The following is a 26,687-nucleotide window of genomic DNA, read 5'->3' as shown; positions in this document are numbered from 1 at the left end:
TGAACAATCAACAATCATGAAGGAACAGTCTTCTCTTCCAATTCAAGTTAGTCAAGTGCCAAAGCTTCGGAAAAACAGGATTATTTAAATAGAAAAGCCATGTGACTGTCACATTCTCTGGCTATGCCCTCATTCATCTGATCTGCCTAAGTAAGGCAAGATCTCCCATTCCGGTCAGCCTGCCATAAAAAACCCTACAGCTGAGCATGGAATGGGATGCTTTAAACTTAAGCCAAGCACAGCCCCTTCACCTTTCCGGAGGCAGGGTGCACTCAGTTCAGAAAACAGACTCCTCCAACAGCTGCCATGTCTGCTCTTTCAAATGTATTTATTTTAACTTCTCTGTGGTCCCCAAGGCGGCTATATTCAATGTCTATCAATCTATTTCCAGGGCCATCTTGTAAAGTGAATCAATGCACAAAACATCAGTTCAACAAACTTATTTTGATCCATTTTGTAGGGCAACTTGCCTTTTGCTTTCTAAGTTATAGAATCTGAACTAATTAGGGAAAGAATGAAGTCCTACCTGAGAAAATGGAAAATGATTCCTAGGCTTGTTCCTTAAAATCTACTCTGTGGTTTACAAGATTAGTACGTCTGAGTAACTTTTCTCTAAACTGGGAAAGGAATTCTGCCCCCACAGGTTAAACACACACACCAAGGCCGGTACTAGGTCAAAGCAAAGCCAAAAACAAGACAAAGGCTAGTTTAAAAGCAAAAACACAAGCCCCAAGAATGCTACCACCCACCTAAGATGTGTATAACCTTTATGGAAACATTTAGCAGTGTTGACAACAGATGACATTTCTAAGCCTAGGAAGGACCAGACTTGTGAGCGTCACTTTGGGGAAGGTGGCTCATTACAAAAGTCTAGACTAAAGTTCCAGGCTCTGTCATTTGGGAACCACATGAGCAAAGGTAAGTCTCTCCATCTCTCTCAATCTGTTTCCTCATTTGTAAAAAGAAGTGGGCTGGACTAGATGAGGCAGGATAGTACAATGGAAAGAGCCCAATCCTGCATTTGCCACTTACTATGGACATGGCCTTAGGCAAGTCACTGACATCTGTGGGTCTCAGTACCTTCATTTGAAAGCTTTGGACCATATGAACTCAAGTTCTAAGTTCTAAATCTGTTACTGTAATACCTGTCTCCTACATTAGAACATAAGCTTTTTTTTTTTTTTTTGGAGGCGGGAAGGCGGGGCAATTGGGGTTAAGCAACTTGCCCAAGGTCATACAGCTAGGAAGTGTTAAGTGTCTGAAGCCGAATTTGAACTCAGGTCCTCCTGACTCCAGAGCCAGCACTCTATTCACTACGCCACCTAGCGACCCCCCAAAACATAAGCTTCTTGAGAGCAGGGATTGTTTCACTCTTTGTATTTTTTACTCTGTACTTATGTCACCAGGGTCTAGCAAAGTGCCTGGTATTATGAAGCAAGCATTTAGTACTTGACTGAATGACTATGCCAACCAAAGCATTCTGTGATTCTTTGTGTATTGTCTAGAACACTACCACACTTAGAATTCAGAAGATCAGTGTTCAAGTCTAGGTTCTGAAACTTACTGTGACCATAGGCCAAATCATCACAACTCTGAGCCTGTTTCTTCATCCAAATAATACCTACAATATCTACTTCCACTGATGGCAACATATATAATAATGCACTTTGAAAACTTGATGGCACCACATAAATATAAGCCATTATTAAAAGAAGGAAACAAACTTAAGTTATTCATTAAGACACTTGTCCAAACCATGTCTATGTCAACTAGAACACTGAACCCTAAGATCAGATACTGCTTGAGGCTTCTGATATGAAAATCTACATGCAATATCCCCCTCCTCTAACGAGAGAGGAGAAGCACAGGGAGAATGTCACTATGCTATCAGGTGGTCAGTGTATTGGCTGGTTTGGCTGAACCTTTTTTCAACCCGTTGTTTATACTCATGTCCCTTTCCCCAAATTATCATGAATCCATGTTTACAGGGAAGGAACTTTTTATTTTGTCTTTGTATGTCTTACACAAAGTGGATTCTTTATAAATGGATGGACAAGGGAAGGCTCAAACTTTTTTGTAAACACCAAAGTGAGTCTCTATGGACAGTGAAGAGCTGTGTCTGCTTCCTGAGACCTCCAGTTCCCCTCCAGGGCAGACAGACACACCAGGCCCTAAATTAGTAACAAAGACATTAGCACCCACAGGGGCCTCTTGATAAGGAATCAAGGTAAACAGCACAACAGCTTGTATTTAAAGCTGAGAACAATAAAAACCTACTGGCAACTTTCCCTCAATCTGCATTTCTAGTCTGTTTTATACAGTCAAGGTTCCAAGGCAGTCCTTCCACAAGACAGCAGGGAAGCTGTAGGAATGCTCCAGGCAGAAGCCCTAGGTGGTAGCTACTATATAAGGGAAAAAAGGAAAAAATCCTTAAGAAGGGGGATGCAGCCAGGGTCCAAAGATATTGATCAGTCATTATTCCAGAGTTAGTCACAGGATGTAGGTGCAGGAAGTCTGCAAACACTGGCAAGCAAAATGAAATTGTTTAATGAGGAATGAAAAGCCATAAGACAACAGCATTAGGTACAGAAAGGGGAGGAGGGAGTGCATACATTCACTCTATCACATCCTTTCCATAGAACTTCTGCCTTACTTTACTCAATTCAAATGCCCTGGGTTCACTCACTTACAAAATACTGATAGGTATTCTGAGTTCAAAAAGTAAAAACTGATCCAGTCTGTTAGTTGCAGAGTAACTAAAACTAATATACACTTCCTTGTGGGCTGGTACTGCCTCCTTTAAAATGATCTAAGAAGGTCTTTTCTAGACAGAAGTGGATCCCTACTCTGCAAGGTAAGAGGTGTCACCTCTGCTTTGGGCTGAGTGTTTTGGCCGGATACAGGCTCTTCAGAAACAGCTGGCTTTGATTCAAAATGAATTCTTAAAAAAACACACAATAATACACCACCTTACTATGGCTAAAGAAAATAAAAAGGACCTCATACAAAATAGATAATGTCTGTGAATGGGCACTTTCAAAAGGTGATAAGGTCTTTAAAAAAATTTTTTCATTAAAATAAAATTATTCAGAAATCTACCAAGCAACAGAAAGGAACAAAAATTGCTCTGAGTACTGATAGGGTGGGTGGCTTAGGGCAGGCTCCTTCATAGGTGGGGGGATGAGACAACTGGCGTGTGATTATGCTGGAACTGATCAGCAAGGCCTTGGAACCGACGATGGCTTCTCAGGTTCCTATCCACCCACTGAGTCAGGCTGTACCTCTGTAGGGGCTTCTCTCTGAATCGGGGGTAGTTTCTGCCAAGAAGAGAAAGCAGAAAAGACAAATGGTGAAAGTGATGTGCATTGGTATGGAGGTTTACATGCAGAGAAGGCCAGCAGTCATTTTAGAGACCTCATTAGTTCAGGAAAATCTCTGAAAACATTTTAATTGTTACAACGAGATAATACTTCTCTTTCCAACACCATTTTTTACTACTGTTTTTCATCCTTGTATAGTAAATACGATAGCTCTTTTCTCTCCCATGTAATTAGCACCTAGGCATTATGGTGATAGGTGCTATAGAAACATACAGATGCTCTTACTTACTACGTATAGTGGAAACCAATACAGAGTTTAGAGAAATCTCAGGGACATTTATAGCAGCTATCTATTTCATCCTTCCTATCAGCCCTATACCTCCAAAAGGACCTCACTGTCTTAACACAGCTGAAGGTTGCTTAGGATATAACAGTTAAAATTAGAATTTCCCAGAGAAAGTAAGTCATCATATGAGCATTACAATGCAGGTTTAAGGACTGGCCAACTCACTGGATTGAAGCAAAGAGGCCCTATATTGCCCTTCTGTGACAAGAGAAAGAACATTTCTGACTTAAAAAGCAGAAGATCTAGATCCCAGTTCCTAATCAGTCATCCACTAGCTACGTGACCTTAGCCAAGTCATTTAAGCTAAGCCTTACCTTAACAACGACAGCACTTGAATTAGGGATGGTATATGGAAAGAGTTTTAGAAAACCTTAAAATGCAATATAAGTGTGAGCTATTATATGTAACATCAAGGAAAAAACATTGGGTTTGGAATCAAGAGACCTGGGTTCAAATTACTGTTCTAACAAATTAAGTTTTAACTTGCCAATGTGTGACAAGAGGCAAGTATTTCATCTGACTTTCTGTGCCTTCATCTATAAATTGTAGTAATATAGACTACTACTTCTTAGTGTTGTTGTAAGCAGTGTTTTGTATGTGATATGGTACAAAAGGAAGGTGAACAATTACTATCTAAAAGTAAAACTCTAAGCACAGTAAAATATCCTTTCAGACAAACAGCATCCAAAATCTTCAGCCTGGGCTTACAGGATTTTAAAGCTGAAAGAGACTTTAGAGATCCAGTCTGAACATTCTCCCCTCATGTATGAGGGAGCTAAGCCCTAAAGAGACGAAGCTAGCAGGCAGCACCACATGCTCTCATTCCAAATCAATGGGATTGTTTCTGCAGCCTCTTCCTCACTGTACTCCATCCAATCAATGCTTCCTTCTTAAACTTCTCCTGTTCATTCCTTTTTACTACCACTACAACCACCCGAATCTAAACTCTCCTTCTTACATTAACAACAGATTCACAATGCCATTCAGCTCATCAAGAAGAAACCTACCAACCCCAGCTGAGGAAACCACTTTGGAGCATCTTTCTAGATTTCTAAAAGCTCTGGGACAGCTGTTGAGCACAGATATGAATCAGGAAATGGCTTAGGTCAAGGTCTTTTAAATTAAGATTCATTCAAAATAATAAAACTCAGAAATAAAGATATTAGGAAAGTGGCTACATTCATGCTCCAAAAGCCCAGCAAATCAGCATAAAGCATGATGGGGTATGCCTGTACAATTTAATGAGGAGCAAGAAATAACCAGAATTGGTTAGCTGAATTGATACAAGTCTACTGAATTAATGAATAAAGAAAAAGGAAAATAAGAATGACCACACAGCCTAGACTAGGCCCATTCTAAGACAGGAGGCTGAGGGAGGGGATTGCAGTAACTTCTCAATTCTAAATGTGTATTCTATCAAGCACATTTGAATAACTTGAAAACTTTCCAAGATCCTTTTCTCCATCCAAATATTGCTATTTCTATATTACTCATAGGGAATCCTTTCGTGTCAGACAAAGGCCAGAGTCATCAAAGAACAAGGAACAGAGATCAAGAGATCAGGACTCCAGTCCCAGCTTTGCCATTAACTGATTGTGTCACCCAGTACATGGCCTCTCAGTCTGCTAGATGACATGAACTCTAAGGTCCCTTCCAGCTTAGATCTCAACAGACTGGAACACTAGGCTCATCTAGCAAAATGCAATTATTACCTTTTGGGGGACTGGGTCTGTGAGCCCAGATGTGTAAGGACCTTCCGATGGAGAAGCCATCTCAACAGATTACCAACTACTCTCCCATTTAGTATGAAAGAATTGCTTGGGGCCCTGAGACTGAAGGACTTGTCTAATGTCAAAAAGCCAGGATGTGGCAGTACTTTTTACATTACTTGGGACCAGACCACTCATATTTCCTGACCTGTGGTAGTCTTTATTTTTTTTAATTTTTTTCTGATGGATGTGAGGTATATCTCAGAGTTGTTTAAATTGGCGTTTCTCTATTCAATAGTGATTTAGAGCACGTGACTATCGAGAGCTTTGATTTCTTTTGAAAAATGCCTGTTCTTATCCTCTGACCATTTGGCAGTTGGCAACAGGTCTTATTTTTAGAAATTTGGCTCAGTTCCCCATATATGTGAGAAATGAGACCTTTATTAGAGAAATCTGCTATAAACACACACACACACACACACCCCTCCAATTTCCTACTTTCTTTCTCATTTTGGCTGGACTGGTTTTGTTTGTGTAAAATCTTAAGGTGACCATCATCCATTTTATTTTCCATGATCCTCTCTATCTTGTCTGGTCTTCCCTTATCCATAGATCTGACAGGTATTTTTTCCATGCTTCTCTAATTTGCTTATATCAGCCCCTTATATCTAAATCGCACACTCATTTTGAGCTTATATTAACACATGGTGACAGATGTTCCAGGAACACTGCCACAGTCATAGGCAGGTACCAAAATGACCGAATCTGACAGAAACTATTCTTTGACCACCAGACTATCTATACTCCTGTCTCCTCCACCTTTCAATACTTACGAGTAAATTAATTAATAACCCTAAAAAGACATATTATTCTCTGCTTGCAGCTAAGTTCCCCTCTTCTCTTCCTTCAAATCTCTTACTTACCTCATGGTGAGGTCTGACGGGTGCTGCCACCGCTGGTTCTGCATTTGATATTCCACATGGGCAACTTGGTCCATCAAAGCATATAACTCGCCTAAGGTACCTACGATGCACAAAAGTCAATATTTGGGGGCACCTATTTGGTACATCATCCAAGAGGAAGGTATGTGGGAACCAGGTATTACACCAAGGACAGTCAACTTCACAGGATTATCATAAGGCTTATGCAGACACAAGGGAAACAAGAAAATCATAAGCCAAGAGGAGAAAAAGTTTTTAGTTGACAGTTTAGAAGTGACTTCCCAGATTATGAGACTTTCATAATATACATTAGAAAGAATAAGTCAGGGTGGCTAGGTGGGACAGTGAATAGAGCACTGACCTTGGAGTCAGGAGGACCTGAGTTCAAATCCGACCTCAGACACTTAACACAAAACTAGCCATGTGATCTTGGGCAAGTCACAACCCCAATTGCCCTACCTTCCCCCCTCCAAAAAGAAAAAAAAAGAAAAAGTCATTATGTAAACGGAATATCCTCTAAGCCAGGACACAGCTGGAATACTATACTCAGTTCTAGATGCCACATTCTGCGAAGGCTATTCAGAGCTGGAGGGCATCCAGAAGAAGATAACCAGGATGGTGAAGGGCCTCAAGTTTGTATGGGTTGGATGAGAGAATGGGGAATGTTTAGCCTGAAGAAAAGAAAACTGAGGAGGCACATTATGGCTACCTTAAAGTAATTAAAGTACTGCCACATGGAAGAGAAAGTTGACTTGTTCTGTGTGGCCTCAGAGTGTAGAACTAGGAACAAAGAGCGCAGGCTAAAAAGACAAATGTAGAACTAATGTAAGGGGAAACTTCCCAATAATAAGAGCCATCAAAAGTCTGCCTTGGACATTTGTACACACTCCCTCACTGGAGCTCTTTGAGAACAAGAGGAATGATTTGTTGGGTACGTTAAAGGGAGGCCTTTTATTCAGGTACACATTGGATAGATGGACTCTGAGGTCCTTTCCAACTCAGATTCTGTAATGAATCTGTTCTGAAGCATGTGGTTACAAATTGTGCCTTTCCAATTGTGCAGAAATAGCCCTTTCGGAAAAATATCAACTCTTCCAAGGTTTCATATTGCAGTGATCCTGCCAAAACTTCACCAAGGGAGGTTTGGCAAAGTACATGCATCCTGGTGTCCAGGTCTCAAAATGGAACCATTGACAGCTCCAAGGCTGTCTCTGCAGTGCATGTCCCTTAGCCCACTCATCTCTCACCACCTGGTACTTCAGCCTTATTACCCCAGCAGCAGAGACTAAGGATGCACTGAAAACCTCTCATGATGAAGTTTATTCATTTCAAAACAGAGAAGGAAGAAAGAATGGCAGAGTTAACACAATGGATTCTAAGATACTTGAACCACCTGGCAGATAGAGGTGATCATTCAGCACATTATACCCAAGGTGGGACTCCCTGGAATCCTTCCTATCTATAAAAGTGAGACATAAGTTTGGTAGTTGGAATTTATACAACCAGGCTGATGAACGTACAGTCAAACAGGATAATCCATTAATCCATAAATTTAAGAATCTGTCCTCTATCTAGTATGATTATATTCAACCACTGTCTAGCTAACTCTACCTAAAAGTTCTACAAAAGCCCAGGCCTTTGTTGGAGACAGATAACCCACAAATAAAAGGAGAATCAGATACAATTTGTTCTAGGTTGTTTTGTTTCTTAATGCTTATACAAAATCAAGTATTGACTGTGTCAAGAATTGAACTCATTCATTCTCTACAATAATGCCTTTTTACTCTACCCATCATCATCAGTAACAGAACAGGCCCACAGGACCTCTCAGACTTTTCCACCAGGCCCCAAGAAGCCCCAGGCATTACTGGGACACCCTCATCATCCTGTTAAAATCTCGTCAGTCCTGACACTCTACTTCATCGCTACCCTCTGCTTCTCTGACTGGAGGGTCGGGCCATGAATTCAAATTTCTCATTCAAGGAGAGAGCTCAGATAGATAATTTCTCTCCTGACTGCACTACTTTGCGATTTCTCCACCAGGCCCTAACTCTGGAACCTTCTCCTCCCCTCCTCCTTTTCAGCCTCCTTTTGTGTACTGTCTTCCCCTATTAAATTATAAGCTCACTGAGGGCAGGAACTATCTTTCTTTTTACATATTTGTATACTCAGCACTTAGCACAGGACCTGGCATGAAGTTGGTACGTAAAAAAAAGTTTATTGACTGACTGATTGATTCACAGAATCTGAGAGTCTGAGGGACCTTGTGAAGTCTTCTACTTTAATCCATAAATGAAAGGAATCCCCACTAGGACATCCAGCAAGTGGTCACCTAGCATCTGTTTGAAAACTTCTAAGGAAGAAGAATGCACCACTCACCTCCTGAGGCAGTCTGTTCCATGGGAATGTCCTATACATAAACTCCAGCCCTCCCCTCTTCTACCTTTGCTCTGCAGTGTTCAGAGAACAAACCCTGGAAAATGATGCCATCCAGTATCATCACAGGATCTTGGAAGATGGCAGCCCTGATCAAGTGGCATTCTCTCAGTCCTATGGCTAACAAATTCATACCTCCTACTCACCTAATTCCAATTACTCCTTTCTCTCTTCTGAATATTAATACGATCCAGTAATATTTTTTTAAGGTCTACTATGTCAGTGGTAATTGTATCAGTGCTAAGCAATGGAGACAGAGATAAGGCAAAAAACAAACAAAAAAACCATTCTCTTTCCTCTGGGATACATTTTTCTGGAGAAAGGATAAAACATGTAAACAGCTAAATATATGCATGATAACTTGAGGAAGAGAGCACCAACCACTAGGGGAATCAGGAAAGGTTTGGTACATGGACTAATGCTGGAAGGAAGTCAGGTAGTTTGAAAGGCAAAGGTGAAAAGTTTGTATATATTACCCTACATTCAATCAGTTATGCTTTGAGCCTGCCTCCACTAATCTCTTTCATCCATCTATTTCTTTGCTCATAAGGCTGCTCCCCTAGTTCACCTGGACTATTATAATAGCCTCCTAATTGATCTCCCCAGTTGCAGACTTTCCCCCCTCCAATCCACCTTCCACAAAGCTGCCAAAATACTCTTATTAAGGAACACTTCTAACTGTGTAACCTCACTACTCAGAAGGCTTCAGTGGTTCACAGATCACAGAGGCTCCCTGCTGGCTTCAACCTAAGTGTCACAGACTGTCCTTTCAGGTCCTCCACAATTTGACTGCCCACCACCTTCCAGTGTGATCTCATACCATACCTATTCACAGACTCCATATCCCAGTGCAACTCGATTACCAACTCTCCTCTAAATCCAACACATCTTTGTACGAGACTCCATGCCAGAATGGCACACCTCCTTTATCTCTACCTTTCAGAATCCTTCTCTTCCTATACCACTTAGCATAGAAGTCACCACTTCCAAGAATTCAACTCAGTTCAACAAAGTTCATCAAAGCTGGCTTCTTTTTGTGAGAGAGGAAAAGGGATGACTTCAACATGTTGAGTTTGAGGTGCTAGCAGAGCAAACAGGCAGGAATGTCCAGCAGGTAGTCGAAAACACAGCGCTAAAGTTTAAGGAAGAGCTTGAGGCTGAGTATAGTGATCTTTAAGTTAACCAAACAGAATAGATGATTGAAGGCATAAAATGAGGTAAGATTGCCAAGAGAGACGATAGAAACTGAAAAAAGCCAAGAAGAGTTCTTTGGGGGAGGTTCACAGTTAGGATGTGGGAAGAGCCTCTGAAAGAGACAGATGGAATTGTCAAAAGGATATGAAAATTCGGAGAGTATAGTGTCACACAAGCAAAAGAAGAAAAAGTCACAGGGGAGAATGGTCAATAACGACAAATGCTAGAGAAAGGTCAACTAGAATGAAAACTGAGAAAGGCTGCTATAATAAAGTCATTTTTTTTAAACTTTGGAGAGAACAATTCTGGTAATGGTGGGAAGTCAAGTCACTTTGCAAGGGACTTTAGAATTAGTTAGAGAGAGGCAATTATTCCTTTTAGATGTTACATAATGAATGAGAGGAGAGGTAACAATAGCCACCTACAAGGGAAGGTTCTGTTTAACTATTGATCAGCACTAGAATCAGGTAGGTTAAAATTAAACAGGTTATCGGATAAGAATTTTTTTGATCCTTAGCCAAATTTGACAAAAATAGATGTTAAAGGTTTTCACCACTGCTAGACATATACCCCAAGAGAATCAAAGAGCGAAAGGTATTCTATATACCAAAAATATTCTCAGTAGCACTTTTTGTCGTAGTAAAGAATGGGAGAAAAGTTGGTGCCCATTAATGGGTAAGGAGCTAAATAAATTGTAGTACATAAATGTTAGCAGAATATTATGCACTATGCTGTAAGACATTATGAATAGGAAAAATTCAAAGAAACACAGGAAAACATATAAGCTAAAGCAGGGTGAAGTAAAACAAAACTACAATGACCCCAACAAACGAAACTGAAGGCTGTGTAATCTTAGTGACCAAACCTGATCAAAAAAGGCAGAGAAGATGCACCTCCCTCCCTTCACTGCAGAGGTGGCGCATTATGTACATGGAATAACCAGCCACTTGCAGTCAAAATACTGTTTGGATTTACTAAAATGCTTCTTCCCCCTCTATCTTTTGAATTTTTATTACTAAGAAAAGTTCGCTGAAGGGAGAAAGGAGGGATATATCTGGAAATAAATGTTGTAAAAACAAAATAAATTTCTAAAAAAAAGGGCATTTATAGTACTCTGAAAACTAAAAAATACAAATATTCTACTAAACGACAGACTAATAGTAGTTAAATTTCAATCCTCTGGTTCAAAATCTACTAGTGCGGCTCACTTGATAGGAGGAGGCAGGGAAGGAGAAATATATTCTGAACTGGAGGTGATGTAAACTCTATTATTTTTAAAATCTTTCACTCCCTATTGCCTATATAAACAAAAGTCTAAGCTCTTTTTGCCTGGCTGGCACTCAAGATCCTCCGAAATCTGTATCCAAATGACCTCTCTATCTTTCCCTCTTACTAGCTCCTTACAGAACCCTCTGATTCAAGTAAATTCTTCACACCAAGTGAATTCCCATCCCTAAGTCTTTGCTTATGTCATTTACCTCTGTATAGAATATAGGGATGATGGGTTCTTAGCCAGCAGTACAGTGTACCCAATGAAAGCCAGCAAAACTTTTTCTATGTGGAATCTTATGAATCCAAGGCAATTTTATGAAACCAAGCTTGATGTAAATACATCTATTTAACTTCAGTGGGATTTCTCCCTCATAGTGCAGACCACAGCCCACCCAATACCTTCTCATCCAATGCAGAGAAGATCAACCCCACTTGAGGCCTTCCCTCTGGGTCTACTGGTATTCCATGGATATTAGTGCAACACTTGGGACGTCCACCTGTTCTTCTCTTGCTCTTGTTATACAAGGAGAGCGACCTCTTTACTTGATCACATCCCTCACACCATTTAAATGAAGTCATCACTGTTAACAGGTTGAAGCCTTCTTATTCCCACCATATATCTCTGGGTCAGCCACAACTCATTCTTCAGAGTCTGTGATATTCTGTGATTCTCAATCACACATTACTTAAAGACTACTGCTAATACAAAGGATAGATTCATGTGTCAAAGAACATCTTGGGATCGTGGGAAGTACTGCGCAATTTCTCAAATGCAATCTAGCCAGCTCTTTTCGTCCTATTTAATTCTAGGCCCAGTCCACTGCAATCTACAGTACCTGTCCAGGACACAGGTGCTTATGGACTCTCTCAATGAGCACCCAGTCCAAAGGCAGGTGATAGTCTGGCAATAAACAATCCATCTGGTTTCTCCAGTGGAGACTATTGGCCCATCTCTTGAGTGGCTGTGGATTTCATTGAGAAAGTCTTGTGGCCTGATGTAATCAACAGTCACCCATAAACCTGGTCAAACTCACCATATAAATGAATGGCCAGATCCAAAAACTAGTCATTAATAGCTCAACATCAAACTGGAAGTTAATCTCTCAATCAAACAGCCCAAGGATCTGTCTTTAGCCCTATGTTGTTTAACATTTTTAACAATGACTCAGATGAACGTATAGATAGCAAGCTTATCAGATATGCAGATGAAACAAAGTTGAGAGAGACCGCTAACATGATGGATAATAAATTAAGCATCCAAAAAAAAGATCTTGACAGATTAGAAGGATGGGTATAAGATGAAATTTCAGATAAATAAATGTAAAGTCTTATACTTGGGTTCAAAAAAACCATTTAACTTGTATGAACTGAAGCAGAGGAAAATAAGCAGAACCAGAACAATCTATACAGTGACCACCAAAAAAATAAGGAAAACTCTGTAAAGAGATACCATCAATGAACTGATGCTGAGTGACGTGAGCAGAACCAGCCATACTGTGCAGTGACTGACTTTTATAGACTTAGCTCTTCTCAGCAATGCAAGGATCTAAGACAACTCCAAAAGATGCATTATGGAAAATGTCATGCCCATCCAGAGGGAAAAATAGGGGAGCCTGGACGCAGATCAAAGCATACTATTTGTTCTCTTTTGTTTTGTTTTTTCTTTCTCATGGTTTCTGCCATTCATTCTAATTCTTCTATACAACATGACTAAGTTTAATAAGAAAGAATATGTAGAGCCTATATCAGATTGCATGCTGTCTTGGGGAGGGAGGTAGAGAAAATTTATGCAAGTGCATGTTGCAATCTAAAAACTAATTAATTTTTTTTTTAAAAGAGAAAGATACCATCAGAACTCTAGTCTAAGCCATGCCAGGGCCTTCCCTTAGGATACTGACAGTGCAAGTGCAGCATGCCTCCCTCTTCTCAGGGAAGAGGTGGTAGACTTCAGCTACAAAATGAGGTAGACACTACTACATATGGTCTAAGTGGCCTGGCTTAGCTGTATTTACTCATAACAAAAGCGGCTTGAAGGAGGATCACTGGGAAGCAATACCAACATAAAAGAAAAAGCACTAATAAAACACATTTGTTTAAGAAAAAAAATCAACCTCACTAGTCCAACATAGAAGAGACATGGCTTGACAAGTTTCTGTGGGAAAAAAAATGAAGGGTTTTAGTAGCGTGCCAATCCAGCATTGTGGCAGGCCCAATAAAACAGTAACTACTGCAAGGAATTCCATAATGTATAACCTCTATAATCCTATACCACTTTCCAAAACATACATAAAAGGATATGCCTGTTAGTAAAGAACTTTGAAGCGGCAAATGCTATCCTAGCAAGCAAATCGACATTGTTTGCTAGAAAAAAATCAAGTGAGAGATAAAATAAAGGCTCCATCATTCTTCACTAATGAATAAACTTTAAGGCCAGACCCTTGGCAACAGAAAAGCTTGTCAGAGAGAAAAACTCCTTAGGATACTTTGCTTCTTTTCTGCTTACCTAAGCATTTGACTTACAATTTCATTTTTTTGCCCTACACCCTTAAACTCCTGGGAAGGTATGTTCCTCCAATTATGATAAAGCCAAATTCAGTCTAAGTCACAATTTTTTATGGAATCTCAGTTTCGCATCCTAGGAGGAGATAAGGAAGAGTCTTCTCTACACTAAAATCTCTGAGAATCAGAAAACTGAAAAATCTCTAGGATGTGTCAGAGCATCAGAGATGGGACCTTTTCTTTTTCAATAATTTTTTTTTAAAGCAATTGGGGTTAAGTAACTTGCTCAAGGTTACACGGCCAGTTATTTCTGGGTGTGGTGCTAGGTATCTGAGCCCAGATTCAATCCCCCAGGTTATCCCAACACTGGGGCCTATGCTCTTACTCGCTGAGCCACCTGGCCGCCCCTTTCTTTTCAATAATTTTTTTTTTAAAGCAATTGGGGTTAAGTAACTTGCTCAAGGGAGACCTTTTCTTTTTGTTCAAAAAGAGAATGCTTGTGAGCCATCTTGGGGGGAACTACCAGCTTCCTTCCTCCTCACTAACCTGGAAGTGCTGAAACCTGAAGATGAAGATGTGAGTGCTGGTACTTTCTCCCCAATCTCACTAGCTAATTTGAAACTGCAGGCCTCTGCACTACCCAGAAAGCTGACATCAACATGATCATAGATGACTGATGTGAGGTATAAAAGCCAGCTTTTTATCTTCTCATTTTCACCCAGTATATCCTTGAAATGTGTAGATCACTGTCATAAAGACTTTTTTTTTTTGGAGGCAATCGGGGTTAAATGACTTGCCCAGGCTCACAGATAAGTGTCTCAGGCTGCATTTGAACTCAGGTCTTCCTGACCTGAGGGCTGGTGCTCAATCCACTGTGCCACTTAGCAGATCCTCTCATAAAGATTTTAAGAAGTAGGCATAGGGGGTTAGTAGTTGCTGATGTCCTCTTTTTTTTTTTTTAAAGCAATCGGGGTTAAGTAATTTGCTCAAGGTTACATGGCCAGTTATTTCTGGGTGTGGTGCTGAGTATCTGAGCCCGGATTTGATCCCCAGATCATCCAGACACTGGAGCCGGTGCTCTTACTCGCTGCGCTACCTGGCCGCCCCTCTGATGTCCTCTTGATCAGCTTTTCACAGAAAAATACTATTTGTAATTATCCCCCTCCCATCATTTAATAGCTCCGTCTTTTTAGATACCTTGAAAATTTCTCCTTCAATGCTTCTACAACCACATCGCCTTCTGCAAGGCTACCTTCTGTGTGTATCTGACCTGAAGTACCACTCTCCCTGACTTCAGTACCGTTTTCAGTTCCTCATATCAGGTACTGAAGTGTGAAGGGGGGAAGGAGAGGGGGCCCTCCACAATCATCAGTGACAAGACATTTCAGTTTTCATCAGTTTGTTTTCCTTGCATTTCATTCATACATGTTCTTGGGATCACATCATGTACCTGGGTTTCATGCCAAGCCTTCCTCACCACACGGCTTCACTAGTGCTCATGATCTTCCCCTGTTCTCCAGTGTCATGTTTTACAAGTGAATCTGCATTCTAGACAGGTATTATCCTGGGCTCCCATGACTCTTCATCTGACACAAAGAACAAGTGTAAGCTGGCTGGGGCACCTCCTGAACCACTCTGATCTCCTCAGTGTGACTACAGAAGTGTGCTTTCTGTTAAACTTCTGTAAGAAACTGTGAAAATCTAGGTCAATGTCTTTACTTTTATCCATTTTTCATTTTTCAACATCAATAGAGCTCAGGTTAGCATTGTCGGGACTACATAATACTTTCTTGTCTTCGTGCTTTCTTCTAGTTTGGTGTTGATTTTGATCTTTGGTCCAATTAGTCAATAGTCTGAACCTACAACTGACTCAAAAATAACTGTTATCAGGAACCAGTTATTTCCTGTTAAGATATAATGAAATTAAACTTTTGTGATGGTTGGTGCTGGCCACATCCAGTGGCTTGCCAATATTTTCTTGATATTCAGACATAGGCTTCTCAAGAATCTATAGGCTAACTTTCTTAATCCTAGATCATATTTCCCAACATATTTTTCTACCATCTTCCCCCCTGCACTCAGTTTTACACTGAAGCCATTGAAAATTTAGGTCTATATTAATGATATAGAGATTCTTAACGAGTTCTTCATAGAATTTCTTTACTTCTCCATCCTCTGCAACAGATAGCACATAAGCTGCAATTATCTTCACAGCAGTCTTTTTTTCTTTATGTTCATCATAGCAGTGCAAGGTCAGATGGTCAAGTGTCCCACAAAATGCTTCTTGTTGCCTTTGGGTGAATGATGAAACTGACTCTACTAAGTCCAGTGTGTCGAAACAGTGTTTACTGTCAAAGCACCTTAAGGTTCAGCTAAGTACAAAAATAACCACTAGGTGACTTATCTGACTATGGCAATACATGGGTATTGTGATCCCTGGTCCAAAGTGATCTCTCTCTCTCCTCTGATCTTCACAGCACTTATCTGCACTACTGATTTCAGTACCATTTAAAGAACAAAACAATCTCATATTATTTCTTTCCATACACCTGTACAAAGATGCCATACATCCCTATGTCCCATCTCAACTAGACTGTAAGGGCTTTCTTTCCCACCTCTTTTTATCCACAACACCTAGCACAAGGTCCTACACATGGTAGATCCTCAAATATTTGTCGATGTTACATAAAAGATGACAATTAAGTCTGTTTATTATGTATTTTTTCCTCTTCCCTCAGAAAGCTTGCTTTTCATCCTGCAGGCTAATACATCAAAGGGAACTATATGATGCATTAAACATCCAACATTTTGTATTTAAAATTTGAGAGGAAGGAGGAAAAGATCAGAGATTACTTTACAACAAGCAGAACTCACTGTGTTGTTTGTTACATTCATAAACCAGAAAGAAGTCCATGGATATATAGTTGTTGATATGGAGTATGGCTTCTAAGTGACAGGCAGCTCAACTATTACACTCCCTCCCTAAACTCTTTCATTGTAAGAGCTGCAAGGCTAATGGAAAAAGAATGGCACACACTCAGACTACCAATGCGTTCATTGGTTTCACTTAACTGTACTTTTTCTCCTGTCGGCGTGGGGGAAGGAATTCTGAGGAAGTGATGAGGTAAAAAAGAAACATCAATAAAACTTATTTTAAAAGGAAAAATACAGTTTCATCTTTATGACAATGTATCTGACAGCAGCTTTTTAACATACGGTCCTTCAGCTTGGCCCCAACAGGCCCCTATTCCCCATCATTTTTCCATTAGACAACACTTAAGAGTGAATAGCACTGGGAGCACTGCCTCTTTTGGCCTCCAGCCTGAGTCTAGCCCTGTGAGCTTGCAACATATTTCAATGAACAAGAACGGGAAGTGCTCAGCTCAAAGGGCCTGGAAAATTATTCACATCCTTTTGCCTAATTACAGGCTCTGAAGTAGAAAGGCTCTTCAAGAGTTCTAATCCCAACTATACAGGAAAGAGGAATTCTCCTCTATAACACCCCTGACCAGCACTCCCCCCAGCCTTGCTTGACAAGCTCCAGTTATTCAGAACCCCCTTCTTCTCCAGGCAGCTCTCTCTTCAGGACAGCTATAAATGGTAAGAGGTTTGTCCTTGCATTGAGTCAAAGTCTGTCCCTTCCCCACTGCTTCTGCTTCCTCCAAGAGTTTTATTTAACTTTCGTGCCCACAAGGTAGATGGCATTTGCAATGCAGGCAAACCAGAAAAGGAAAACCAGTTCATTAAGTACCATGATGCCCATGGAACACTATGCTAAACAGCACCTAGTCATCTACTCCTAGGAGGACTTCTATCCACAAAACCATATGACTACAACACAGTGCTCAGAGGCTGTGGGGAGAGGACCACACGGCCTGGGCTCTAATCTTAGCTCTGACATTTACTAACCATCTGATCTTAAATCAATCCATTTCCTTCTCTAAGCTTGTTTTCTCATCTGTAAAATGTGGTTAGCATCAGCTGCCTTGTTTATCTCACAGAGTTGCTGTTGGGATCAAATGAGAGAGTATAAGCAAAGGTTACTTCGGAAACTATAAAGTGTTATATCACTATTATATAACAATTCCTGTTATCATCAACTTTACTGAATGCTGTCTGCATTGATTAATGACCACAAAAAGGCAATGTCCATTTACTGGCACTGAAAGCATTGTTTTCCCTCCAATGCTGGTTAACAAAGTTACTATCAAGACAATCTTAGGTGAAGTATTTTTTAAATGTTCTAGCCTGTGGGTAAACTTCAACAAATTAAAATTAATCAGCCCCACTAGTCTAAGCTACACAGGACTGAATAAAAAGCATGATGGAGAGAAAAACGTGCATCCAGAGAAAAAACTAGAAAGAACTAAATTTATATCCAGGTGGAAGCAAAATACCTGATCTTTTTCGTTCTCTTATTTGATTTTATGTCCTCTTTACCATTTTTCATTCCAGCTGGTACAATCCATCCTTATAACCTGACCATTGTATAATGTGAAAGTATTTACAGATCCTATACTTGATTATAAGACGCCATGGGGGGGGGGGAGGGGAAGGAGGGGGACAAAATGTGAAATTCAAGGAATTGTGGAATTGAATCCTGTAAACTAAAAGGAAACAAACAAATTAATAAATTAAAAATTGAATTAAAAAAAAAAGAACCCAGCACCTTTCCCACCCCATTCCTATTTACCTTGGTTATATTCCAGAGGGTTTTTTAAGTGAGCAATGACATTCTGAAGATAAAGTTGCTTCTTCTGTTCCAGCTCAGCTTTCGAAAATGTCTGAATCTTACTCCTTAAAAAAAGCAAAGCAAGAAAAAAAAAAAAACAGTTCATAAGTTTCATCTTAACATACAGAAGAAGTCAGGCAAACTAGTAACTATCTAGTCCAACTAGCATCCCAAAGCAATGTTCTCTTTGGGTCTTATAACAGAAGACAGTATTGATCTTAGCAGCATGCTATGCATTTCTTGAGGTTGGAATTTTAAATAAAACAAATGTACATGAATGACTTGGTAACTTTTCACCAGGACTAACAAAAGAAAGGAAGAACATTCAAGTTCTAGAAAAAGAGTTTCATATCCACTGAATGATTTGATGCTAGTTTAGAAATCTCAAGGGACTTCATCAAAATGGGATTTAAAATGGAAAAAGAACCCAAGATTCCTGAAAATATAAATGACTGAGCTGTAAGAAAAACATCTTCCCATGCATATAAAGTGATAGGTTATCAAATGACTTTTAAACTAGGTAAGGCGGAACACTGTGATTGTTGCTAACCTCTTCCTCCTGACCAAAAAAACAACACGCAAAAACTTTCTACCTCTTCCCTAAAAAATGTTCAAATTCTCAAAGTGATTGCTTGGCACATGATCTTGCTATGCTGACAGAACCAAATCACAAGCTTCCATCAACACAGAAAAGGTTAACACGCAAAGAAATTGCTTTGAGACTTTATAGTTTTAGAAATCAAGCTGACAGTTTATACTGATACCTCGGCTGTACTGAAATAAACTGGGCTAATACTGCCATCTCCTGGAAAAGGAGGATATGGACTGGGAAAGGCCCCTATATCTCTAAGGCTTTACAGATAAAGGCACCTTAAAGATTTTCCAACCTAATGATTTTAAAGTAGAAGAGGAAATATGGTATGTTAGAAGGAATGCTGAATTTAGAGTCCGGAGAGACCAGGGCTCAAATTCAGCCTCTGACACTTACCATTTGAGTGATTGCCAAAGTCAATTTGATGTTTCTGAGACTCAACTTTCTCATCTATAAAGTGAGGATGGTAATACCGGGAGTTCTTATCTCACAAAGTTGTGAGGATCAAATGAGCTAACATAAGTGTTTTGCAAACCTTAAAACATTCAAATGTCAGCTATGATGACTGTGAGGAAATGAGAGTCTAGAGAAGACAAAGCAACTTGCCCTTTGTCACACAAAGAGCAAAGGCAGAACCTGAACCCCAGTTTCTGATGCCCAGGTCCAGTGTCTTTTCCACTACTAAGGTATTTGCCAAAGCCTCATTCAGTTACAACAGTCAGGCTGGCCTCTGCAGGAGAATGAATATTTTTTTTACATCCCACCCTCCCAAACCAGTTATCACTTCTTTCAGGTTCTCCATTACTATTCAAACCTTTTACTATGACCAGATTTCCCTTTAAATTGTAAGGGGAGCAAGAAACAATAGAAAGGACGGTGGGACAGAGATGCTGAGAATGGGGGGAAGGGGGGAAACATCCCTTTAGGCATCACATACTTCAGATTAGACTTTGTTATATTACCTTGCTTTGGCCTGTAGAAGTGGAATGACTCTGCCTAATCTTCTCTCACACCCTTCCTTCTTCTCAGAATCCTGGTCTAGTCTAACCGGCTTTCATTAAAATAAAAATACAGAAAGGAGGAAAACGTCAAATTAGAACTTAGTAAAAGCAAAATCAAATGATAACAAAAGCCTTTTGGTAATAATGTCCTAGATACTGGCAAGGGCTTAAGAGGCATTGTTATTAATCTATGTCCATGAGGATTTGTAATACATTCCCAAATCTGGCCTAAACCGGAGAACAAGGTCAAGACAAGCTAAAAGTCCAAGGAAAAGGGAAACACAGCAATCAATTTTCCCAATATGCAAAGAAATTCAAGACTGTGCTTACTTTGGTTGGCTGAACAGCTGGAAACCTAGATGTGTCACCTAATTTGTGTTCACCATTCCCTGAAGACAGTGCCACCTCCGGTCTTTGAGGCTGTTCCAAGGTCAAAGAACCCACGGGTACAGACTCCTCACAACTAGGATCACCTGCTCTAGGAGCCCCCTGCTGAGGGCTAGGCTGAGACCCTTTCCAGACAGAACAAGGGGAGTTGGTTTCTTTAGTGCAAAGTCTACCACCGTTCTGGCCAAGATCTTTACTCACATCCTCCTCCAGAAAGGAGGGAGATCCCAAACAGTCTGCATTACTGGATCCATCTTTGGAAGAAAACTCAGTCTTCTCTGGACCAAGCACATCATCACAAACTGTTGTATTAAAGGGTGGGACAACAGTTATTTTCAAGAGACTTTTTTCTTGCACAAAATGTCTTCTGCTAGGTGATTTGGTCAGAGTGGGTGCATGACTAGTTGAAGTATTTACCTGAGGTAGTTTATAGATCCTATTGGGCCCCGCCATGGGTCCCAAGCTGCAGAGTACATTTATATCTTGGGGAGAGTCAAGTGAAGCATAACTAGAGCTCCCCAATTTCTCAGTTTCACCACCTGAATCTTTCTGTAAATCTCCCATAGACTGTTCATTCAGTGAGTCATCATCCTTCAAGAGCTCCTGAATCTCTTCTTCCGTGTAACTGAAGTGACCATCATCCTCTTCTCCCTCAGAGAGCTCCAATAAGGAGTCATCTAGTCCATCTTCATCCTGCCCAAACCTACCCCAGGATGAGACTGGAGCACTGTCTTTAGGTAGGAGAGAGGTGATTTCAGTCTGCTCAGACCCTGCATCAAAACCACTAGAGGACTCTAGAAAGCAGGTCATATCTGGGGAAGCAAGAGGCAGCATTTTAGACAAATAAGGGAATACTATTATGCCAATTCAAACACTATTTACACAGAAACAGCATCTTCTCTGACATGTCTAAAGCCCTTTCACCCTGGGAATCTTATCATTAAATAGAACTTTAAGACCATGCACTAAGTTAAGAGCAGAACAGTATAAAGGACAGTCTTCCATACTGTGTGGAACTGCTGAAGCAATCAACAATCTCTCTGCTTCTGCCACGAGATCAATTGGAAGTAGGTTTCAGCTGCTGGATGTTCCTTTCAGGAGGTGTCAAAATGACTGACTCCCACCTTCCTGCAGACACAAAGAAAATTAAAGGATCTTCTCATCACTTTCACCCGAGTTAATTATAATAGGCAACAATGCTGTACTTTATTCATTTTGATCCTGATAGAGAACACCAAAAAGTTTGATTTGGGGGTCAAGAAAACAAGAAAGGCCTTTAAGAAAGAGTTATATAACTAAGGCTCTAGACTATTCATTACACTTGCTTTATCAAAAATGTTTTATTTATTGATCTTTAAAAAATTCTTATCACTGTCCCAACAAACCCTTACTCTCCCCAACAGAATCCTTTTTTTTTTTTTTTAAAGCAATCGGGGTTAAGTAACTTCCTCAAGGTTACACGGCCAGTTATTTCTGGGTGTGGTGCTGAGTATCCAAGCCCGGATTGGATCCCTAGGTCATCCCGACACCGGAGCCAGTGCTCTTACTCACTGTGCTACCTGGCCGCCCCCCAGAATCCTCTTTTTCAAAGTAGTTAATCCATTGCTTCTTTTTTTTTTTTTTTAAAGCAATCGGGGTTAAGTAACTTGCTCAAGGTTACCCAGCCAGTTATTTCTGGGTGTGGTGCTGAGTGTCTGAGCCCGAGATTCGATCTCCAGGTCGTCCCAACACTGGAACCAGTGCTCTTACTCGCTGAGCCACCTGGCCGCCCAATCCATTGCTTCTTAAGGAGCTATGGTGGGATGGCAATAGTGAAAAGAATACTGATGGCCTGATGATGAAAAGATCCTGGTTCAAGTCCTTTGAATATTAATGCAAATGAAAACTTTGAAACAGGGCAAGGACAAGTGGAAGGAATATATTAATAAGGTCAATCACATGTAATTTCTAGAAAACGTTCGCCCTTTGGTCAAAATAATTAGGGCACCAGTTTATCTCCCTCCCTAGTACTCTCCCTATGGCCCTAACTACGAGGAGAATGGCATGAACTGCTCCCCCCAAAGTTCATAAAAAAACCAACTGGGAGAAATTATTTAAAATATATTGGTAGACAAATTTCATAGCAAAGAGATATTAATAGGAATTTGAGGGGATAGAACAGCACATCTACTATCTTCCCGCTTCAGCTAGAATTACTGAGAAAATGCTGTATCAAGGAGAACAGAGGAGTTTTCCTAAAGAAAGCTTTCAAGAGGCCTTATACAACAACCTAAGGATTCCATTCTGAATTCTAAAATCCCTTCTCTCCTTTGCCCATTTCCAACAGCCTTAGGAAACTCTAGAAAAGGAAAATGTTTGGGGAATGATTTAAAGCATTTATTAAGGGCCTACTGCATGCCAGGCATTGGGAAAACAAGTACAAAAGTGTGAGAACCCCTGCCCTTGTATGTCACGGGGATGATGAGAGAAAGCACCCAGGAACTAGGTGACACTCCTCCTTCCAGCAGCAATGGCACTACTGATTTGATTACCATTTTCAAAGGAAGAGGGGGTAGCGGACAAGTTTTGCCAGTGGACAATTACCGGCTTCACAACACTGAGACATTTGTACCCTAGTTTAGTGTACCTATAAGCCCACTACTCAAGCTGCAAAGTCATTGAGACAAGGTGGTATAATAGAAGACTTGGGTCCCTGTCCTATTTCTATTATTCACTATTATAACTCTTACTCATAACATTTAACTACAGCCCCAATTTCCAGCTCACTTATGAAACAGGAAAATCATCCATACTTCACTAGATTATTGTTGGAAGCAACAAGATAATGAATGTTAAAAAAAAAAACACCTTGTAAGTTGTGATGAACTATACAAATGCAAGCTACTAAATTCAAGTGAAAGGTCTACAAATAAAAGCAAAGGGGTGAAGGATAAGACAACTGCAGTACTTCCCTCCCTGCCTTTCTCTGCAGTGTCTAGATGCAGGGATACTATAAACATTAACTGCTTTTAATAGTAAGTAAATAGCCTTCATCTGAAAATGGGTAAAGTCTTGTTTATAAATCTTTCTGGAAAAGGGAAGACTCCTCCCATTCCCAGAATTCTGCCTTTCATTTTACTCTGCTTCCAATCACTTCTGTGACCCTATTCTGTCCCTTCACTTGCCACCTGTCCACCCCCATCTCAACACTTCAATCTGCCACCCCCTCTCTCTGTTCCACAGCCTCCCAAATGGAACCTCAGAAACAGGTTCCTTTTCTATTTTTATCCTACTTCAGAAATTTCGCCCACTGCTTTAGAGCACAAAGATGGTTTTTATCTAGGGAACCAAAACAATGTAGCACCTGACACACCAAAACCCCACTTATTAGAAGGGCTATCAGATTGCTGGCAAAAGCTAAGCCAATGAACCGACAGGAGTGGCCAAGGGAAGAGCAGAACCAAAAGTAACAGGTCATTGTTCTCACACACTGCAAGGCTTCCAGACTGGCCTACATAGAGTTACAGCACAGATTTCTAACCTCTTTGACTTGATAACACATTCATCAAGTTCGATTTCTGACACATCTTCCATCCTTATCAAAAACAAATAAACAAAAAAGCTGTCCCACAGCATGTACTTGAAATGTGATGCTTTGAAACATGGACATTTTGTCAGTTTTGCTTAACTTTTTTGTTGTTACAAAGGAGGACTCAGTGAGGGGGAAGGCACCATAGAGTTAGAGCTGGAAGGGACCTTTGGGGGCTATTTATCTAATCTCATTTTACAGATGAAATTTACATGATGAAATGACAGATGTAAAAAAAAAAGGAATTATTAAAACTTTTAAAATAAATTAATGCTTTCAGAGCCAATAAGAAAACACACAATGCCTATAGCAATGTTAGGTCACTGCTAAAAAGCAACAAAATTCAGGCTAAATTCAATAGATAATATTGGTACCAAATTATTAAGGTTAAAAGACACACCTTTTCTTTCTGTTAACAGTAATAAACTACAAAAGTGAAAAGTGATCTATCTATATACTGTCAGTGACAATTACTATCATACTTTTGTTTAACTGTTAGGGGGAACTGGGAGGTTAAGACTGTTGTGTCAAAACAAAACCAACCAATAAAAATATTTTTTAAAGAAATGAATGCTTTATCCCGCAGTTTACAAATGCTAACTCATCTAATGCTTACAATTCTTGTGGGGTAGATTATACAGTTACTACCTGTGTGATGTTGGGCAATTCATTTAACATAGCTGGACCTCATTTTCCTCACCTGTAAAATGAAAAAATTGAACTAAGGTCCCTTCTGGCTCTAAAATCCTACATTCCTAAGCATTACCCTATTTTATAGAAAAGAAACTCGAGAAATAATGACTTACCCAAGGGCACACAACTAGTCTCAACTTCAAATTATACACTTAAGAGGCAAGAAGAGATCCACTTAAAGGTGGCCCTACGACAAGTCACTGGCAATCAGGACTATTAAGCTGTAGCTCAGGAGATCAAGTTCAGTGCTTCTTCCACTATCTGAGGTCTAGGGAAGGTATCTTCCTGCTCAAAATTCCCACTGTGAACTATATCAAAGGCCATTATTACACTTCTAGGTCTTGAAGAGCAGACTAACCTAACCAAGGATAGACAAAGAAGACATGAACCACTTCTCCCAAAGCAACCACAGACCAAAGAAGGGTTCCAGTCCACCTCCCTACATGGCTTACTCATGAAGCTAGAGCTAGAAGCTTAGAGACTATCCCAGGGGTGAGGAATCTTTGACCTCAAGGCCGCATGTGGCCCTCTAGGTCCTCAAGTGTGGCCCTTTGACTAACTCCAAACATCACAGAACAAATCCCTTTAATGGAAGGATTTGTTCTGTAAAACTTAGACTCAGTAAGAATGTCCCACCCAAGGACCTATAAGGCCATATGGCTTCAAGGCCACAGGTTCCCCACCCCTGATTCTAGTTCATCCCCATCATTTTACAGATGAGGAAGCTAATACCCAGAACCCCAGGTTAGGTGACTTGTCCGAGATCACATCTGAACTAAATCTCAAGAGGCAGGATTTGAACCCAAATCCTCTAGATTCCAGAGCCAGTGATCTTTCCACAGTACCCTAATGATGCATACACTCTATGTGGTTGGAAGGGAAGGGGGGACAAGGCATCAAAGATACACACACACTCCCCACCTTGAGAGATGTACTAGTCAAAAAAAAAAAATAACCACTCCTTTCTGGGGATGGAATGGGGCTTGGGGCATCAACCTCTCACTCAATTCTGGGAGCAGTAGGGACAACAGCCTCTCCAACCCCAGGGGCAGCCAGAGGCAGGAGACATCAGGCAGGGGCCTAGGACATTGGCCTGCAGCTCTAGGGGTGAAGGCAGGCAGGCCCATTAGGCCCCCACCTCTGGGAAGCTGGAGGAGCCTGAGATATGAGCCCCACCATTTCTAGGAGAGAAGGCAGGTAAGGGCATCAGCCCCCCACCTCTAGGAGGCAGAAAGGAGCCTGGGACATCAGCTGCCTATCTCTACAGAGTAAAGAGGGCAAGGGCATCAGCCCCTCCAGCTGGGGGGAAGGAGGGGCATCAGCCCCCCAACTCTGCTGGGGAGGCTGGCGGGAAGGGGCATCAGCCTCCTAGCTCTGGGAAAAGGCAGGAGCATCAGCCCCTCCAGCTGGAGAGGGGGGAGGCGGACAGGCAGGGACATCACCCCCCCAGCTATGGAGGAGGGGCTGGTGGGAAGGGGTATCAGCCTCCCAGTTTTGGGAAAAGGCAGGGGCATCAGCCCCTCCAGCTGGGGGGAGGGGTGTGGGCAGGGGCATCAGCCCCCCAGCTCTGGGAAAAGGCAGGGGCATCCTCGCTCCACCTTTAGGAGGCAGGAAGGAGCCTGGGGTTTCAGCCGCTATCTTTGGCGGATAAAGAGGGCAGGGGCATCTTCCCTCTCCCCGAGGGGTTCAAACTGGCCCCGGGTTGCTCCCTATCCCCCGCCTCCCCGGGGGCCTCCCGCTCCCGCCCCCCGCCAGGTTCCACAGAGGCCCCCGGACCGCGGGGCGCTGCCTCCTCCCCCCCGGCCCCGGGGGCCAGCACCCCCTCGCCGCTCTTCACCTCACGAAGCCGGGGCGGGCAAGCTGGGTTCACATAGGCCGCGGCGCCATCTTACGCTCGCCCGAGCCCCGGCCTCGCCCACCCGCTAGGTAACCCCTAGGCCAACGCCGGTGAGGGGGTGGGGATGGAGGCGCCAAGGGCAGGGAAGACGAGCTGCGGC

At 41.3% G+C, this 26,687-nt stretch overlaps 1 protein-coding gene across 2 annotated transcripts; it reads right to left on the bottom strand.

Annotated features, from left to right (window-relative positions):
- Nucleotides 1–1,981: 1,981 nt before the first annotated feature.
- On the bottom strand, nt 1,982–26,687 carry S100PBP (S100P binding protein). 2 transcript variants are annotated; one of them, XM_069068128.1, is made up of 8 exons: nt 26,528–26,687; nt 24,646–24,697; nt 21,437–21,557; nt 20,373–21,241; nt 20,004–20,092; nt 18,411–18,514; nt 6,299–6,398; nt 1,982–3,317 (listed from the first exon to the last, which is right to left on the bottom strand). In XM_069068128.1, exons 4-8 carry the CDS (start codon nt 21,237–21,239, stop codon nt 3,167–3,169), a joined length of 1,311 nt encoding a protein of 436 aa, XP_068924229.1. In that variant the 5' UTR covers nt 21,240–21,241; nt 21,437–21,557; nt 24,646–24,697; nt 26,528–26,687; the 3' UTR covers nt 1,982–3,166. The 2 variants fall into 2 exon arrangements, with proteins under 2 accessions (XP_068924229.1, XP_068924228.1); XM_069068127.1 differs by lacking the exon at nt 24,646–24,697.

Source organism: Petaurus breviceps, unplaced genomic scaffold, assembly GCF_028583685.1.
Source record: "Petaurus breviceps papuanus isolate PSGF00001 unplaced genomic scaffold, PetGlider_PUasm1.0 90760, whole genome shotgun sequence".
Classification (NCBI taxonomy): domain Eukaryota; kingdom Metazoa; phylum Chordata; class Mammalia; order Diprotodontia; family Petauridae; genus Petaurus; species Petaurus breviceps.
Note: the sequence above shows the minus strand (reverse complement) of the source record. Positions and strands in the feature narration are given on the sequence as shown.